The sequence below is a fragment of the Aspergillus uvarum genome (assembly GCF_003184745.1).
Source record: "Aspergillus uvarum CBS 121591 unplaced genomic scaffold BO82scaffold_89, whole genome shotgun sequence".
Lineage (NCBI taxonomy): Eukaryota > Fungi > Ascomycota > Eurotiomycetes > Eurotiales > Aspergillaceae > Aspergillus > Aspergillus uvarum.
Window position 1 is genome coordinate 115,837 of NW_020291386.1, and position 17,825 is coordinate 133,661.

Below are 17,825 nucleotides of genomic sequence, written 5' to 3' on the forward strand. Positions count from 1 at the left end.
GTGAGTGTTCAAGGTGCAAATGACACACTCCACCAACCAGCGCACCCGACCCCTCAGCTGAATCTGTATATCGCAACGTATGTACATACGTATCATAATGAACATGACCGTGGCATGCATATAAGTGTGCATCACACCTGATTCCATGTACCTATTCAACGTGAATATCTTGTAACATACATATATATACACATAAACGAAGATCTTCTGGTTCTAGGTCTAGTCCCAATAATATTGTCAGAATAATCCGACCCCGTGATTCAGCCCATGAACTACGCGGGTTTCCACGCAGGAATTGGTCATCTCAGGTTCTTATCACCTACAAAGACCATCAATGAATCGGTTCCATGCTCAGGAGATATCACATCGTCAACACTACTAAGTAACCTTTTACTACATAATCACTCAGCATGAGACCCCAAAAATCGCATTCAGAAATTTCGCATCAATCTATGTACGCAATGATCGTCGAAGAGGATAATAGTCGTCCACCAACCCACGAAACTCATCTAATATGGATGGGAAAATGTCTAATAAAATAGAGATAGGGGATTCGACACAGAAAAAACAATGAAACAACAGGGGAAAAAAAAGCTTTGTCCGCTCAAATAATACATCCTTGAGGCGCAGGAAAGAAAAGTAAAGGAGGCAGGAATAAGATATGCCCACACATGTAGTAATGTACAAACGCCGATGCCAAGAGATAAATGAAGCGAAACAACTCAGTGAATGCAAGATAAACAACACAGTCGAGAACAAGGTGGGAACATTTCATTGGCAACCATGTCAGAGGTGTCAAGAGGGTCAGGTAGACATGAAGGTTCGGATTGAGGGTCAGGCGGGAAGGGAGAAAGCGGCGGCGATGCGCGATGATCAATAACAAACAGTATTGACCATGGGAGGGAAATTATCGCCAAAACGGTAGTAAGGGCGTGTTTATCATGAAAGTCGAAAAAAGAATACAGCTATGCGATCTTCACCTAGAGGTGACCGGCGAGAATAGCCTCAGTAGCTGTGAAGAAGTCAGTAACCATAGATTGAACCCACAAAGGAACAAACAACACTTCTTACCTGAGTTGATGTAGGGACGCTTAGCATCCAACGCGACACCGAATCGTCGCTCAAGCTCCTGCTTGATGCTCTTTTTCGTGACCGTCATCAGATCCGCCGTGCGGAGGATGTCCCGGATTTCGGCCAGGATAGCATCGTCGCTAGGCAGATGAGACAGGTCTTCCATCTCCATATCCATGTGACGGCTCATGATCTCCGACTGGGCCAAGGACATCCGAGACGAGTAGCGAGGCATGCCGAATTGAGACATGGGCCGCGAGGGCGGGAATCCGTACTCAGATTGCATGGGGTGGTAGGACTTGGTGGCATAAGATATGCCAGAGACCTCGGAATGATCGTCTCGGGAAGTTTGTGCCTCCCACAGTTCGGCCTGGTACTCGTCCCACGTCTTCTTCGGAATGGAAGCCGGATCAAATTTGCCCTCGTCTGAGATGACGACTTTGCGACCCTTTTCTCCAGTGATAACACGGGTGTTACCCCAGGAGAAGTCATCCATGTGCCAGAAAGAGTACAGAGGCAGAGCCAGGGAAGAGATCGGCAGACCCAGCAGGTAGATAAGCATCCATCCGAGCATTTCCCACTTGCGACGGAAGATGAAGATGAGTGCCTGGAGACCGTAGATGGCAGCGAGTAGAACAAATGTGGTCCAAGGAATGGTGGAAGTATCGGTGACGAGGTAATAAATCAGATACGCAATATAAGCCAAGGTGACAGGCTGGATAACGGTACTGAGCAAGTCGACGAAGACAATAAAACGCATACTAAAACAGCAGAAACCACAGAGCTGCTGCAGAGGTACCAGCTCCATCAGGTTGTGGACGGTGGAGTTAATCCAACGACGACGCTGCGACAGGAACACAGCGAAGCTCTCAGGCGCGATAGTCCAGGCCTTGGCAGCGATGATATACTTGGTCTTGAATTTGGGATGGAACTTCATCAAGAGTGTGGTGAGATAACGATCTTCACCAAGATGCAGCAAGTTCTTCATGTGGAGTGTATCGACGCGAATCTCGGAGTAGGCCTCGATAACCTCTTTACTGACGAACAGAGGCTTCCCACTCTCTGCAGAGCGAATGCGGTACATCGTGAAACAACCTGGCAGACAAGTGACTGATCCGAACAGACTCTCAAAGGCCTTGATCATGTTGTGTGAGATGTAGTATTCGTAGACTTGCATCATGGTGATGGCCGAGTGTTTAGCGTTAGACAAAGCAGTTTCACCGCAAAGACCAATGATTTGAGTATCAGCCAACAGCGTAGAAACGAAGCGCGTTGCTGCATCCGGAGCGACGACGGTATCGGCATCGACCTGTAGAATGAATTCATAGAAGGTAGGGTTTACGCCGATGATATTGCGGATCTGGTGATACATTTCCAGCTCCATCGGGCTCATGGCCATGTTGTAGTGTACGCGGTTCAAGAATCGCATGAGTACCATTTGAGAGTCACGCTTTCCACGGTTACCAGGGCGAGCCACCTCGGAAGGCTTTCCAACCTTGACAACGACAAGAAAGGGGACAATGTGGCCTTGAACCTCGTAGAGACCCGAATAGATCTTGCCCATATTGTGCTGCTTCTGTCCTTCGCCCAAACTTTCAAAACTGAGAGGTTCGGGATCGACGGATTCTGGAACTCCTAGGATATCCAAGACAATCCTTGGGGTAGGGCGATCGTTACCTTGTCCGATAATCATACCATCGCAAATGACAACAAGTAGTTTCCGCTTGTCATCATAACGCATGCGAGCCATGGAATCAATGGCACGGCGCAGAGAATCTTCGTCTTCCGTGTAGGCTGGAACTTGACAGATGATGAACTTATCAAGATTCTCCGGGAGATTCTTCCTTGTGAACTGCAGTGCAGCAAGGAACTTGAAAACCACGACCGAAACAATGAAGATGGAGATTGCCAGAATGAAGTACCGTGCAAACAGACATTGAGCCGAGTTACGTGTATCGACATGACCCACGAAAAAGAGGTTGTCCAAGCACAGCTGCATACGCTGGCGCATAACATCGGTAATTTTCAGGTTCTCCCAATACTTCGTCAAGTCTCGACCTGGAAGGTCCTGGAAGAGAGAGACGACCAAAGTACTCATGAAATCGCGGTTGACGTCGGAAGGGACCGTCTTGCCCTCTGGGGCTTCCACTCTCCGACCTCCTGCAACGTATGTCGTCAAATCATAGACCTTGCCGTTGATACTTCCAATGTACTGTGACTTTTCACCAAGGGTCTTGATGTACTCTGGTGTGTAACCGACCCAACCCTTAAAATAATTTGATCTGAGTGAAATCATTTGCTCCTGGAACCAATCCGGCCGGTAGTCGTTGGTGAAATAGCGGAAGTCATGATACTGCATGTTGGTATCGGTGGAACTGACAGTGGTGGCAGAGCCTGAGACGTTGGTCGCTGAATAATCCAAAAGCACCGTAGGGTCCACTTCTCCTGTCGTACCGGGGCACAAAGCCGACACCTGCACAGGGAATAGACCAGTGGCATCCGTGCCTGCGTATTTCTTAAGAGCCGTTTCGGGCACGATATCGGGGTAGTGCGCGGGCATAAATTTGCCCAAATTGAAAACCACACCCCGAACTGCGACGAAAGAGTTGTGTCCATCTTTGCCATTGTGCGAGGACAGCTCGGCGGACGAGTAAACATGCTGTGTGGGACAAATCAAGGAAGGAAAGACGACAATGAAGAAGATTGCGACGAGACAGCAGAACCAGATGATCAGGTTGATCGCAAGCTTTTCACGCCAGGCAATTCGCACATCCTTGCGCTTCATACGACCGAGGAGTTTGATGGTGAAGTCAGGGATGTACCACGTTAGCAGATAGACGAGGAACATCCACCTTTTGCGACTACCAGACACGGGTATGTCTTCGATCTCTTCCATGTTCTTGTCATTGCCCTTTTCCAGCATCTGCTCACGGGTATCCAGATTCCGGAACATGTCCCCGGAGTTGAAGGCAGAAGCACCAGCCTCGGAACGTCCATCGAGATCACGACTACCAAAATACCCTTGCTTCCCTTCCTCGCCATAAATGAAACCACCTGGCGACTGGTCCGCTGGACCAAGGAGCCGGACTTTGGAATCATGGTAATTCGCGGTCTGCGGGTGAAGCAGACCGTCCCCACCTTCGTCGGAGCCTTCACCCGCAGCGTAGACGGGGACCACGCGCTCGCCGACCTTTGCAAGGTCCGCCCAGCAACGTTCGCTAAGGAAGACACCTGTGCTGCCGACCCGGGCTTCGTTCCCCGGCCATCGCTTCTCATCAAGGACAACCTCAGCCTTCTCCTTGTCACTCCCCACCACAACATTCCCAATCTCAGCCAGACCCAGGAACTCGGCGAATGGGAGGAAGACACTGAAGTCTGCGTTCCTCAGTCGCTGGCTGATTTCTGTGATGCCGAATGTCTGTACTTGCGCGCGCACACATTTGCTGTCGAATTGATTGGCGATACGTCGATCATTGGGCTTCAGACAGAAAACGAAGTAAGGGTTCAGGTTGGGGGAGCTCAGACATTTGTTGACAATGTCCAACGAAGAGAGGAACTGTCCGGCAGCACCCTGAATGCCACTGGCGATCATGGCACTCTTGCGTCTTCCGGAACTCCTCGACGTACTGTCAGCCTGACTCTCAATCTCATCCCTGTCCTCGATAGGCGGCGGTGCATCGAACATGGGACGGGAAGACGGGCCATTTTTACGCCTGGCCATGCTGGGCATGCGCAGCGGCTTCGAGCTAACCTGCGCTTGTACAATGGCAGTCTTCTCTTGGGGATGCGTAACCGTGTGTAGAGCCTCCTGACCAAACAAATCTCTCACAAAGTCGCTGTTCGTGGACTTCATGAGGTTCATCAGATCTCCGGAGATCATGTCACCGTTCTCCTCCAGAAGACCATGAACAGGGTATTCGACTTCGCCAGCAAAGTGCTTCACCGTGAATGAAGTGCGTGCATGCTGTGAGACCACACCCGTGGCTTGGCCAGCGGAACCCACGGTTATGGCGGGGTTCTTGTTTTCAAAACGTCTTCTGACCGATTCGAGGAATTGGGAGTCTGCCCTTCCACGCCTAGTCTGGTCATCGAGAATACTCAACAAACCGTTGGCGGGTTTCAACAGCCCTCGCACGGTATCAACGTTATCGAAATAGCTTGTCGCTGGCACGGAGACCTCTTCCCGTTCCAACATATCTGCCTTCCGGTCGAAGAAAGATTGCAAGCAGAAATTGTATAGGGACTCCGTCGCCGCATTGCTCAGTAGCTGGTCCAAGGTCGAGCCGGTTGCGCTGACTTGAGAAAAACCAGGGAAGTCGACGACCGAGACGGTATTGGCTACACTGTCCTCGGCGGCGCAAATCTTCTGATTAATGGTCTCAATCACATATGCCACCAGAAGAGAGTACAAGGTTCTGGCCAAATCATCCGCATTCTGCCGTGCCCCCTTGGGATCCAACATCACCGTGACGCGCTCCCGACGGATGGTCTTAGTCTTGTAGCCAAAACTGGTCTCGAGTTGTTCCACACCCAAGCCCAGGAATGCCGCAATGATGGACAAAACATCCTTGTTTCTAACGACGGTGACCTTCTCGCCACCCTCGTGAGAGTATCCGCCAGATTCTTCTGCGCCGGTCGTTGTGGCCTGCCCGCTCACGAAATCAAGCTGTCCCAGATGCAGGATCGTCGCCAACATCTGACACAGTTCCGCTATTTCACTACGGGGGAACTCCAGCTTCCTCAATGCAGTCTTGAAGTGCTGAAATCCATCGGCGTCGTTGATGCCCACCTTGAGCTGGGTAGGATGACCCAGATATCTCCATCGCTTGTGACCGATCGAGGCGGAAGACAGCTTGCCGGCCGCGGTCGAGACGTGGATTGAATTGTCGAACCCTAGATGGGTCTTCTCGGCAGCACTCGTTCCGGCAAGGAGATAGTAAAGGACGTGAAAGCTTCGTTCGCCAGTCGGAACGGAAGCAATGCGACTGCGCTCAAGTCTGTGGTCGATAATCTTACCACCGATTAAGGTGGGGTTCACTGATGAGGAACCATCGTACTGGAGTTCCAAGAAAAGCCCAGCTTTGGATGCAGTCGGCGTAGTCAGGGACTTGGTTGTCGTGAGGGTGTCGAAAACGAAGGCAGCGTATGACAGCTTCGAGGATAGAGGGGTGGAGGAGAACGAGAGGAAGGCCGAAACGATGTGAGAACGAAGGGTGGTCTTTCCGGAGCCACTCTCGCCACTGCGTGTTCTAGTTAGCTTTCGTCCCAACTGTGACGACCACCAGGGGGCTTACAGGAAAACAATGGCTTGGTTCTCTCCCCGCGCACCGAGACGTGTGAATGCCCGCCTGGCAAGGTCCTCCGCCTCTCCCATAGCACTGCCCTCTTTGTCGCCATCGGGACCTTTGGCAGATGATGTATATGTGTTGAGACTAATCAAAGCTTGCGACGACAAGCGAGCGGTTGGTAGCCCGACATGGAAGCTATAGTGTCTTACCGTTAGCGACCTGCATTTCTTTGAGGAGCTCACATGGGCTTGGTTACCGGCTGGCCAAGTGTGCAGTCAAATGTGTGTCAGACTGCAGATGTGAAGGTAACGAGGGTAGTGAGGACTGTGCATGAGACGGGGTGTGTCCCGCGGTGGTATGTGCAACCATGTTCACAGTGTTTACGCCTCAAGACCCAGGTCGTGGGTCAGGCCGACGGATGCTGAAGCTGACCACAATAGCGACCTCTAAGGTATCTTGGAGGTGAGAACAGTTGGATCAATGTCGAGTTTAGTGGAATCCTTCCTTGCTATGTTCGGCCGAAGTAGAACGCGTGTTATTATTCCGGGCTTAGGAATGTTGCGATTACCTCGAATGGACAATGCTTGATAGTCAGTCAAAATAAAATAGGTACATTTCCTGCACTGATCATAGCAATTTGCAGGGAGAGATAAATTGAATGATGCCTCAAAGCTTTAAGGTCGAGAGAAGCGACTGGAGCAGCCCGCAGACTTGGGGGGTAGATGGGAGGGGGGGCGCAAGTTGGTTTGAAGCGATTGTAAATAGCGGGCGCCAAGTGAGATGAAGCGAACGTCGATGAGGGGAGGAATGGGAAGGAGATTAAGATTAGGATTATCAGATGCCAAACACAATCACAACAACCACAAAAACGGCGAAGGAGCAACAGCGAGATGGGAAAATCGAAGGAGAAAGAGGAAGAAGCAACACCAGTTAACAACGGGTAGCTTTTTCTGGGGACGGACAGACAAGACAAACGCATCGGACAATGTTGATAAAGGGAATCCACTCCTGGTCCAGTCTGGTAAGTTTATTACCGTATGGGGTAAGTCCGTATGGATGGATCTTTTTATGGGCGGCGGGGGGAAAAGGGAAGAAAAGAAACACAGAGAAGAAAAGAGGAGACTTCAGTTTGAAAGTTACTAGTAAATGGTAAAGGGCCAAGGGTTACGTATTTTTCATTCACCATCCTCACTGTTCTTCTTCTTCTTCTTTTATCTTCACTAATTGCCGGGCAACCTGCTCTTACGGTAGTAGTCTACATATTAGCAGCAGCCTTTCTTCGGCCATTACGAAAAATAGAGCATAAAATCCCATCCCATGCTGCTAGGGGAGAATTATTTTTGGAGGCTGCATCCTGCACCTGACAGCCGAGGGCCCGCGGAGGGCTGTACAGAAACCGGTTGGGCGAAGCTTCCCTGGGAATGGATTGGTCTGGTCTCTGGCTCAGGCTCGACTGGCTGACTGGCTAACTTCTGGTTAGGGTCGGGGGGGCCGGGCCCGGAGGTACCAATCGTTTCAATTTCAATCAATAAACACTTCTCTGGAGACAAGACCCATAATTACCATTGGTCTTGTCTTTGTGTTTTCCCGCGAGGTCTCAGATAGAATACCTCTTACCTCTTCGCTCTGCTCTTCTGCCCGCCCCCCTTCGAGTCAGAATTAGAATCATCAGCTGAGAATGTGAGACGAGAGCTGCCCGTCCAATGCTGGCGCAACAGAAACAATCCCATGTCAATCATTCAGCGCCACCCGCGCAGGGTCGAAAAGGGGGGGAGGGGAGGGGCTCCAACTTCCCTGACTGATGCAGTTGCCAGTCAGGGCGGGCTGGGCGACGCGCGGATTCTTCCACGCATCGTATACGATGTGGACGGTGGACGGTGAACGGTGAACGGGGTGATAGAGACAGTGGGCTCAATAAACCCATGCGGCATGCAGAGAGCAGACGTGCAGTCATGATGATGATGGAGACTCGGGAAGCGGACAGGATCTGATATGAAGATCCTCCAGAAACAGAGACATTTGAGATCATAAGTAGTCAGACTCGATCCAGTCTGACGGTGATGCCAAGTTTGGAGCACCACATTTGGTGCCGTCTGTGGTTGGTGATCAGGATCATCCGGGAGACCCTGAGCAGTTAGCAGTGCAATCCAACCCAAAAGGAAGAATTTGAATGGAGTGGAGCGATCATTCGATCTCATTCCCCAATCCAGCCAAGCGTGAAACTAGGGGTGTTTTTGTGACCAACAGCATTGACGAGAAAAAAAAAGTGGGAATATTTTTTCTTCTTCTCTTTTGCCCGGACCCACGAAGCTGGGGGAGAGGGAAGGGAAGGGAAAGAAAGAGACAAACCCCCCCGGCCCCCTTTCGTTTGTTGTTTTTTTCCTCCCTCTCCAACAAAGAGAGACAGGGTTCATTAGTCAGCCGTGCACCCTTTCCTCCCTCTTTTGCCCCCCTCTCTGTAGAGCGTCTGTACCCCGACGACACTAACTTCTGTAGCACCAATCTACAGCAATTTATTGATATTGACGGGGAGGAGGCAATTCATGCGAGGTGGCCAGCTAGCGACAATGATATTACCGTAGTACCCGTACCATTACAGCATCCGAGTCAGGCTTAACTTTCTTACACGTATCACCATGGTTTGGACACTTTGCCCGTGTAGTAGTCAGACTGAGAGGTGTGGGGTGGGTATCTTGCAGTCTGGTAACACACGAACAGACTCAGCACAGCATTTATTGAGTAGGCATGGATGGAAGTGTCCTGCAATGACAAAAATAAAAAAAAATATCCACGGCCGCAGCCAATCCGAGATGAACTGGATGCAAGACTGTCTCTGAACAGCATATGACAGCTACCCCTCCATGCTGGAAGGGAATCCAGAAATAGCAGAGCGGCGAGACTGCTAGCCAAAGGGTGGCAAGAGAAGGGCAGCCACCTTAATTGGCCTCCTGCCTGAGACAACAACAGTTGTTGTTGAAGAGGTGTGAGACAACAACTCAGTTTTGTTGCCAAATATAGGGTTTCCCTCCAGGGTCTAAGGCCATGGATCAATTCTACTCCGCCTCACCGATTGGCTGCAGCCAAAGTACGTTAAGCACGCCACATGACATTGGTCGAGCCTCGCTTGAAGAAGGGAAAAGATAGAGGAAGTGAAAGAGATAGAATACACACACATTGCACCTAGTAATTTATTATCTCCCGGTGAAGAGAGCAATGGAGTCAGAGACACAATTAGGGGGGGGGGCAAGGGAGGTCACTAGTCGACTGCCCATTTGACCACCATTCTACCACCTGAGTAAGGTCTCCTGGCCCGAATACGGAGACTACGTTGACTACCCATGGATAGTTCTGCTGCTTAGTATCTGTCTCCTGCACTTGACCGCTTAAAGTTAGCTAGTTTGAGTGGCTAGTAACTGAGGAACTGATCGTCTCTCCTGGTCATTGCAAAAATACTTCCATGACAACGTTGGAACCCAAACTGCGCCCGCAGGGTGGCGGGTATCTGCTGGGAGCTAGTGGGCAACTGGTAAACTGGTAATGTGCAGACAGGGGCAGTACTAGTGTCGGCGGTAAGCGGTAATCTACCCCCAAAGTCCCAGTAATTTTCAACCCGCTCCGACCCATACTTACCCATACCTGACTATCCCGATCGAGCTAAGCTCTGACTAGTAACAGAGAGAGAGCGAGCGAGAGTATTGGTAGTATTTGGTACAAACAACATTCGATCAATTCGCTCCTCTCTGCTGCTGCCGCTGCGTTGCTGCTTTCTTTCCTGCGCTGTTGCTTTGCATCTCCATCTTCATCTTGGCTTTTGTTCCCTCCATTGCTGCTTGTCCTGCATTGTTTAATTCCTGTTTCCTGCGGTTCTTCATCTCTGTCGCTATCCTATCTCCTCATCTCCCTCTAGTCTTTCGCTTTCTCGAGCTATTCCCCCCTCTCGAGCAATCTAATCTTAATCGATCGATCCTCCAACATTCGCTACCGACTACCGTCCCTGACACTCGCTCAGAAGACATTCACCTGATACGTAATCGGGACTTGATAGACTATTTTGGTCGGGCTTTTCGATATTCACACAACGAAACACGGTTTTTATTCTAACCGACAAGCTACAGCCATACAACCACCAAGACATGCTCATGGCTTGATCGCCCGCCTTCGAATCAGCCAACCCAAGACCCATGCTATAACCAGCCACCCAGCCTATACATTTATTGGACACTGGATCGGGCTGCTTGGGCAACTTCTTTATTACAAAGTATTTTGACTTGACTGTTGTCAGCTGCTGTGAACAGGAACAACAATCATGTCCACTCGCTTTTCCGTTTACTCGGGCCATTCCGCTGGCCTGTCGACCTCGCGGCCAGGTGCACACTCGCCGAGCCCTGTAACAACAACCACACTTCTGAATGCGCTGCATGCCTACTACAACTCGGCTCAAGCATATCAGCTCGACGCAGCGACAAGCCTGGTGGTAAATACCTGGGTCACTGCCTCGCGGGCAACCTCGAACGGACAGGATGGAGGCACGATAGACCGTGAGATCGCGCTCCGGGCCTGGGAGCATGCACGCCGACGAGCGGAGGACGGCTGCATTGTGCTTTGGTATGCAAGATCCTGCTGTGCACAAACTTTCTCAGTCTGCTAACTTGCAACAGTTCCGCACACCAGTCGACCCCTTCCATATTGGAGCCATTCCTGGCAGCCCTGCCACTTTCGACCCCGAGTGTCACCTTCACCGCGCTGACAGCTCTTCGACCCTTCGTCTCCGCCGTCACGTCCTTCAACCCTTCTTATTCCCTTTACTCCGCCCTTGCTGCTCGCTACTCCTTTAGTCTGAAAGGGGACATTGTAGGATTGACGTTGTCGCTGTCAACATCCGGGATCAATGTACGCAAGGGACTTCTTGACATCGCCCCGGAGCCGGGCTTTCGTGCGTTTGACGTCTTCTACTACCTCCTAGCCTCCGTGTCTACCCCCGCCGAGCGCGAATTTTTAAACCTGAAGGACGCATCGGAGTATTCTCTGCTGAGCAAGTCCGGAACCTACACCCCACCATCCTATCTCCCGACCGCGGACGATGCCGCTGCAGCAGAGGATTTCCGGGCCGCGCTCAAGGCCATCGGCATCAAGGGAGCCTCTTTGCGTGGCCTACTGGCTACACTGGCCGGATTGCTGAAGTTGGGCGATGCGGCCGGGTTGCTCGTCGATCAGGAGGACCTAGAGGAGGCATGTGAGGAGGTCGGCGGCCTCCTAGGGATCGACCCGGAAATTCTAGCCCGCAAATGCTCGACCGATGAACGGGAGGTGCTTATTGCTGGAATCTACGAAGCCCTCGTCGATTGGGTCATTGGCAAAGCGAACGAGGCCATTTCGAGCGAGCTCCAAGCGATGCTGGAAAGTAGCCCCAGCATGAGCGGTGGTTCCGGCCCTGGAGGTCAATGGACTGACGACGACACTGTCGCCATCACGGTGGTGGACATTCCTCGACCCGCCCTGGGCAAAGCATTGGCAATGAGAGAAGTCTTCGACGATAGCATTGGTATAAACGCGGAAATGAAGGAGGACGGCGTCAGCGTTCCTGCGGTTGGACATGCAGTTTCCAACGACGTGAACGCGGCAGTTGCACAGGTCGAGCCCGACCTTGGCATTACCACCGGAAATGCCTGGCGAGAACGTGAATATGAAATCGCGCGGCGACAGGAGGTACTCGAGAAAGTCGGCTTCGAGGTGGAAGGGGACTCTTTCCTCCGACGCCTTTTACTGCCTGTCGAGAGCGAAGGTATCACGGTTGGCCAAAAGGGCCGCTTCGATCTCATCAACACTCTGGGAAGTAGCAGAGTGTGGCATCACATCTCTTTGCACCCAACGGACGAGCTTCCCCAGAATCTCAACCCCACCCTCCCGGCTGCCGGCTGGTCGGCGGCGGCAGTCTCCCGTCAATTGCGCGAATGGCGGTTTGCTGAATGGGCCAACAGACGACTCAAACATCTCGATTTCACCGCGGATTTCGATGTGGACGAGTTCGTGAGCCGTTACCACCGCCTTGGCTGTGCCGACGGCAGGGAGGGGGTTGAAAGCTGGTTGATGGAAAGAGGATGGACCAATGGCGACGCGTTCGTCGGTCACCAGCGTATTTGGATGCGAGAGAGCGCTTGGTGGGAGGCTGAAACGATGCTCGATCTCAAACCGGACGAGTCGCCGCCAGTGAACCCGTTTATCTACGGCAGCACTATGCTTGATCCGCATTACGCCGGGACTCCCGTCGTAGAATCGACTAGCCTTCTTGGAAGCCGGGATAACCTGCTCCAAAGACAAAGTACTCTCGTGCCCAGTGTTCATGGCGGCCTGGCCAAGTCTATTGCGCCCAGTGTCCCCAACACTCTTCACATGAGTGGAGGCGACTACGGCCTCGGCAGCAAAGGTGATACGAGGAAATGGGACGAGGATTATGCCCGGTACGAAGGCGAGCTTGATCCGGAGTTCGGCGACGGCAAGCACATCGAGAAGAAGCCCATCACCAAGGTGCGACGTGCCTGGGTTGCCTTTGTGTGGGCGTTGACCTTCTGGATCCCCTCTTTCGCCCTCCGCTGGTTTGGTCGCATGAAACGTCCTGACGTCCGGATGGCCTGGAGAGAGAAGTTCGTTCTCGTCTTCCTTATCCTGCTGTTCAACGGCATTGTCTGCTTCTATATCATCGCTTTCGGCGACCTTCTGTGTCCGAACAAGAACAAAGTCTGGAACGAAAAGGAGCTTAGTTGGCATGTGGGCAACAATGACTTCTACGTCAGTGTCCATGGCAACGTATACGACATCAGCAAGTTCTGGCGTAAACAGCACAGTGACAGCAGTATCGAGACGACCACCTCCAACATGAAGCCGTTCGCCGGAGAGATCCTGGATCCGTACTTCCCTCCTCCGCTGACTCGTTTCTGTGGTCACTTTGTCACGGAATCGTCAATTCAAATGCAATACAACGACACCAGCGCCATTGAATACCCCAATGCGGAACACAAGTGCGGTCCCTATAACACTCCAAGCACGACCACGGCGCTACACAACATCACTTGGTACGAGGATATCTTCCTGCCCAAGATGAAAGGGTACTACAAGGGGCCTCTTGTTTGGACCAGGACGAAGGTCAAGGAGGAGGCTGACTCAAGTTCGCGGTACTGGGTCATTGTCAATGAGAAGATTTATGATCTGACGGATTATTTCTACACGGCGGATTTGTTCGATGACAGCAACGGTTATGACTATCTTCCTAGCAGCGTGACCACGCTTTTCAAGAACTATGCCGGTGAAGACGTCACGTCGAAGTGGGGAAACAGCACGGATTTCCGCAATGCCCAAACATGCCTAGACTACGTTTTCTACAAGGGCAAAGTCGACTTCCGCAACAGCCCGAGGTGTACGGTCAACAACTGGATCTTGCTGGCATTCACGGTGATGATCTGTGCTGTGATTGTTGTCAAGTTCCTTGCCGCTCTGCAGTTCGGTACCAAGCGTCGGCCTGCTCCGCAAGACAAGTTCGTTATCTGCATGGTCCCTGCGTACACCGAGGGTGAGGATGCGCTGCGGCAAGGTCTGGACTCGCTTACTGCCCTTGAATATGATAACAAGCGGAAGCTCATCTTCGTGATCTGTGACGGTATGATTGTCGGTGGTGGTAATGACCGGCCAACTCCCAAGATCGTGCTGGATATCCTTGGCGTGGATCCCAAGATCGATCCTCCTGCGTTACCCTGCAAGGCCATCGGACAAGGAAACGAGCAACTGAACTACGGAAAGGTATACTCTGGTCTCTACGAATATGAAGGCAATGTGGTTCCGTACATAGTTGTGGTTAAGGTCGGTAAGGAGTCGGAGCAGAGCAAGCCAAAGCCTGGAAACCGTGGCAAGCGTGACTCGCAGATCCTATTGATGCAGTTCCTGAACCGCGTTCACCATCGCTCCCCCATGACGCCGCTTGAGCTTGAGATCTTCCATCAGATCAACAACGTGATTGGCGTTGACCCCGAGCTGTACGAATACTGCCTGATGGTGGACGCCGATACTAGTGTTCGGGAAGATTCCCTGAATCGACTTGTCGCTGCATGTGCCAATGATGCGCGGATTGCCGGTATCTGTGGCGAGACCAGTCTTCAGAACGAGGAGCGGAGTTGGTGGACGATGATTCAGGTCTACGAGTACTACATTTCTCACCATTTGGCGAAGGCATTCGAATCGCTGTTCGGCACCGTCACCTGTCTTCCGGGATGGTAAGTTCGCTGATACGAGAGTGTTTGATGTGTTACTAACAGGCTTTAGTTTCTGCATGTATCGCTTGCGCACCGCCGACAAGGGTCGCCCCCTCATCATCTCCGATCAGGTCATCGTCGAATATGCTGACCCTGAAGTGGACACCCTTCACAAGAAGAACCTTTTGTCTCTGGGAGAGGATCGTTTCCTGACCACCCTCATGACGAAGCATTTCCCTCACATGTCCTACAAGTTCATCCCCGATGCCTACGCCAGTACGGCCGCGCCCGAGACATGGTCCGTCCTGCTTTCGCAGAGACGTCGTTGGATCAACTCCACCATCCATAACCTGGTTGAGGTTGCGGCCTTGAAGGATATGTGTGGCTTCTGTTTGTTCAGTATGCGGTTCGTCGTCCTGGTTGATCTTATCGGAACGCTCATTCTTCCGGCTACGTGTGTCTATCTGGGATACCTCTTGTATCTGGTTGGAAGTGGTACGGGTCAGTTCCCGATCATCTCGATCATTATCTTAGCGGGTGTGTACGGTCTGCAGGCGATTATCTTCCTTCTCAAGCGCCAGTGGCAACACATTGGATGGATGATCATCTATCTGTGTGCCTACCCGGTCTACAACTTCGTTCTGCCGCTGTACTCTTTCTGGAAACAGGATGATTTCAGTTGGGGTAACACGCGTGTTGTTATCGGTGAGAAGGGCGACAAGAAGGTTGTGGCGGTGGAGGAAGACAAATTTGACCCGCGCAGCATTCCGCTGCAGCGCTGGGACGACTATGCTCTGGCCAACAACCTTCCCGGCCGTCGCGGTGACTTTGGCATGAGCCAGGAGAAGCTGTACTCTGGGCGATTTGGTGACGAAATGGCGATGGAGATGGACGACATGCATTCGCAGTATTCGTCGGTCAAGCCTGCGTCGACGATCCTGACGGGCTTCCCCGGGCAGGGCCGCCACAGCAGCCCTTACATGCCGCCCCAGTCGCCGGCCCCTTTCCTCAACACGCCGGGCAATCGCCAATCGCATCTGTCCAGTTTCACGAGGTACACGGACAACCCTCACCAGAGCAGCCACAACGTGTCGCGCCACATGTCGATGGGCAACTTGAGCCAGTTCCAGGACAGCGGCATGGCGACGAACCGCCACAGTGTGGGATTGATGCAGAGCACGGAGAACCTGCTCGGCGGGCCGCGACCCAACTCGCGCAGTCCGGTGGGGGGTTACCCCTCTCGACCGGTGAGCGCGTTCGATTTCCGCGGGGGCAGCGGGCCGGACGAGGCGTCGATCACGGAAGCGATCCGCAGCTGCTTGGCCGAGGTGGATTTGGACACGGTGACGAAAAAGCAGGGTAAGTAATTCTGCCTGGGCGCTGGAGGTTGTTTCGGTTGCTAACTACCATGGACAGTGCGCGCATTGGTTGAGCAACGATTGCAAACGACGTTGATGGGCGACAAACGGGCCTTCCTGGACAAACAGATTGACCACGAGCTGGCCAATATGTAGTGGAGCCGTCAGGGTCTGGTTCAGTCACGGTTTACTTGTATTTTTGTCATTTGTTTCAACATATACATAGTATTTTCGGGCATGCACGGTGTTGGCGTGATTATTCTAGCGATTAATGGATGATTGGTGCATACAGGTTGCCAACGTAGGACATCTTTGATGCATGCGTGGAGGTCGTGTGCCTGCGTACCTGCATTGCGTCTGCATCGATGCTGCATAGATATAATAGACAAACCTGCCACATCACGCAAACATTCAATCGTGCAATCCATCCATTGGCACAAATCCCCAACAAACCAAACCACGCCCCAAAGAAGAATCACCACCACCGAAACCACCCACTCCTCCGCTTCCCCAGACTCTCATCGTCATCCTCTTCCTCCGTTCTTCGAGTATCATCCCGCCTCACCTTCCCAGTCCCAACCCCATTCCCAGCTCCATTCACAAGCCCTGCAACCCCCTCCCCCCTTCCATCCTCCAAACCATGATAAAGATCCCCCTCTACCCCCGAATTTCCCTCTCCCTCCCCATCCCCATATCCCTGCTGATGATGCGGACCCTCAAGCAGACGAAGTGTCTCCTCCACCACCAAAAGCTCCCGCTCAATCACCTCCGCCCAATTCTGCACGTCGCCGATCTCCTTCAGGGCGTCGCGCGCCGCGTCCGCCGTCTTAGTGAGCTGGGCGTTCTGCTTGGCCAGCGCGGCCGTCGCCCCCGCCAGCGCGTGCTCCTGGCGCTCGAGGGCGGAGGCGTTGTCGTGCAGGATCCGGGCGCGCTCGCGGAGGTGCGTTTCGTGCGTTTGGGCCGTGCTGCGTAGGGTAGCTGTGAATGCGGTGCGGGCTTCGACTGCTTGGGTTGTTGTTGTTGTTGTTGTTGAGGTTGAGGTTGAGGGGGGGGGATGGGGGGGGATGGTTGTGGTTGTGGTTGTGGTTGTGGTTGTGGTTGTGGTTGTGGTTGTGGTTGTGCTGGGGACAGTGTCGGGGGGTGCGGGTGCGGGTGCGGGTGCGGGGGTTGTATTTGTGGCTGTGGGATGGTCGGGCATTTTGGGTTTGTTGTGGAGGTAAGGGTGAGGGTGGTCTGTAGTGTGGTTGGTAGTGTGGTTGGTAGAGGGTGGACTTGGATGATGGTGTAGTGGAGATGAGATGCGCTGCTGGGTAGGTTGGTGGAGGGGGTATGGGTATGGTATGGGTATGGGTATATCCTGGTCAGAGGCAGGTGACTTATAGTACTCGAGGTAGGTTGCTCCGGTGTAGGTCCGGTACACTGTTCTGCAGCTTAACGTATGTTGTCAAGTGAGGACTATACTGCTTTGCTATCCTGGCTATCCTGTACAATGAACCACTATAGTACTTTAAGGTCATGAATTCACGATTCGAACCATGGGACAGGAACAACCCGCCCCGCCCCGCCCCGCCTCGCCTGCCTTGCCTGCCTTGCCTTTGCCTCCCTTATCTACACAGCAGTCACCCACACCCATCCACCAAGTCCACGAAACCCTGCACCTGCACCTCTATCGTGGTATCAGAAACAAAAGGATTTCAAGCGCAGGTTTTCAGCCCCCAATCCCCTTTCTAGTCCTTACCTACTCAGTAGTGACAACCAACACCCAACGATATCGGAAGTACCCGGCCTTAAGCATAAACTCCGACCAATTATACATCCACCTTCACCTGATACCTACATATACACCCCTCCCCTCCCCTCCCCTCCCC

The 17,825-nt window shown here is 52.5% G+C and overlaps 4 protein-coding genes across 4 annotated transcripts; 2 read left to right on the forward strand and 2 right to left on the reverse strand.

Moving 5' to 3' along the window:
• Positions 1-928: 928 nt before the first annotated feature.
• chsE (chitin synthase class Va) lies at positions 929-6,933 on the reverse strand. The gene is made up of 3 exons (XM_025630673.1): positions 6,616-6,933; positions 6,366-6,554; positions 929-6,311 (listed from the first exon to the last, which is right to left on the reverse strand). Exons 1-3 carry the CDS (start codon positions 6,726-6,728, stop codon positions 977-979), a joined length of 5,637 nt encoding a protein of 1,878 aa, XP_025486474.1. The 5' UTR covers positions 6,729-6,933; the 3' UTR covers positions 929-976.
• Positions 6,934-8,168: 1,235 nt separating this feature from the next.
• BO82DRAFT_359310 (uncharacterized protein) lies at positions 8,169-8,614 on the reverse strand. The gene has a single exon (XM_025636543.1). It carries the CDS (start codon positions 8,555-8,557, stop codon positions 8,174-8,176), a length of 384 nt encoding a protein of 127 aa, XP_025486475.1. The 5' UTR covers positions 8,558-8,614; the 3' UTR covers positions 8,169-8,173.
• Positions 8,615-10,496: 1,882 nt separating this feature from the next.
• Positions 10,497-16,273, forward strand: csmB (putative chitin synthase). The gene is made up of 4 exons (XM_025630674.1): positions 10,497-10,964; positions 11,018-14,620; positions 14,670-15,958; positions 16,016-16,273. The coding sequence occupies exons 1-4, from the start codon at positions 10,666-10,668 to the stop codon at positions 16,111-16,113; spliced, it is 5,289 nt and encodes a 1,762-aa protein (XP_025486476.1). The 5' UTR covers positions 10,497-10,665; the 3' UTR covers positions 16,114-16,273.
• Positions 16,274-16,645: 372 nt separating this feature from the next.
• On the forward strand, positions 16,646-17,025 carry BO82DRAFT_359313 (uncharacterized protein). The gene has a single exon (XM_025636544.1). The coding sequence runs from the start codon at positions 16,664-16,666 to the stop codon at positions 16,928-16,930; it is 267 nt and encodes an 88-aa protein (XP_025486477.1). The 5' UTR covers positions 16,646-16,663; the 3' UTR covers positions 16,931-17,025.
• Positions 17,026-17,825: the final 800 nt, after the last annotated feature.

What these genes read in the sequence shown, in the direction of transcription:
- BO82DRAFT_359310 (XM_025636543.1), bottom strand. Translation starts at nt 8,557, where the DNA reads ATGAGATCGAATGATCGCTCCACTCCATTCAAATTCTTCCTTTTGGGT.
- BO82DRAFT_359313 (XM_025636544.1), top strand. Translation starts at nt 16,664, where the DNA reads ATGCGGACCCTCAAGCAGACGAAGTGTCTCCTCCACCACCAAAAGCTC.
- chsE (XM_025630673.1), bottom strand. Translation starts at nt 6,728, where the DNA reads ATGGTTGCACATACCACCGCGGGACACACCCCGTCTCATGCACAGTCC. An exon ending in ACTGCACACTTGGCCAGCCG is followed by an intron (nt 6,555 to 6,615) that starts GTAACCAAGCCC and finishes AAGACACTATAG; the next exon opens with CTTCCATGTCGGGCTACCAA. An exon ending in AACCAAGCCATTGTTTTCCT is followed by an intron (nt 6,312 to 6,365) that starts GTAAGCCCCCTG and finishes TAGAACACGCAG; the next exon opens with TGGCGAGAGTGGCTCCGGAA.
- csmB (XM_025630674.1), top strand. Translation starts at nt 10,666, where the DNA reads ATGTCCACTCGCTTTTCCGTTTACTCGGGCCATTCCGCTGGCCTGTCG. An exon ending in GACGGCTGCATTGTGCTTTG is followed by an intron (nt 10,965 to 11,017) that starts GTATGCAAGATC and finishes AACTTGCAACAG; the next exon opens with TTCCGCACACCAGTCGACCC. An exon ending in GTCACCTGTCTTCCGGGATG is followed by an intron (nt 14,621 to 14,669) that starts GTAAGTTCGCTG and finishes AACAGGCTTTAG; the next exon opens with TTTCTGCATGTATCGCTTGC.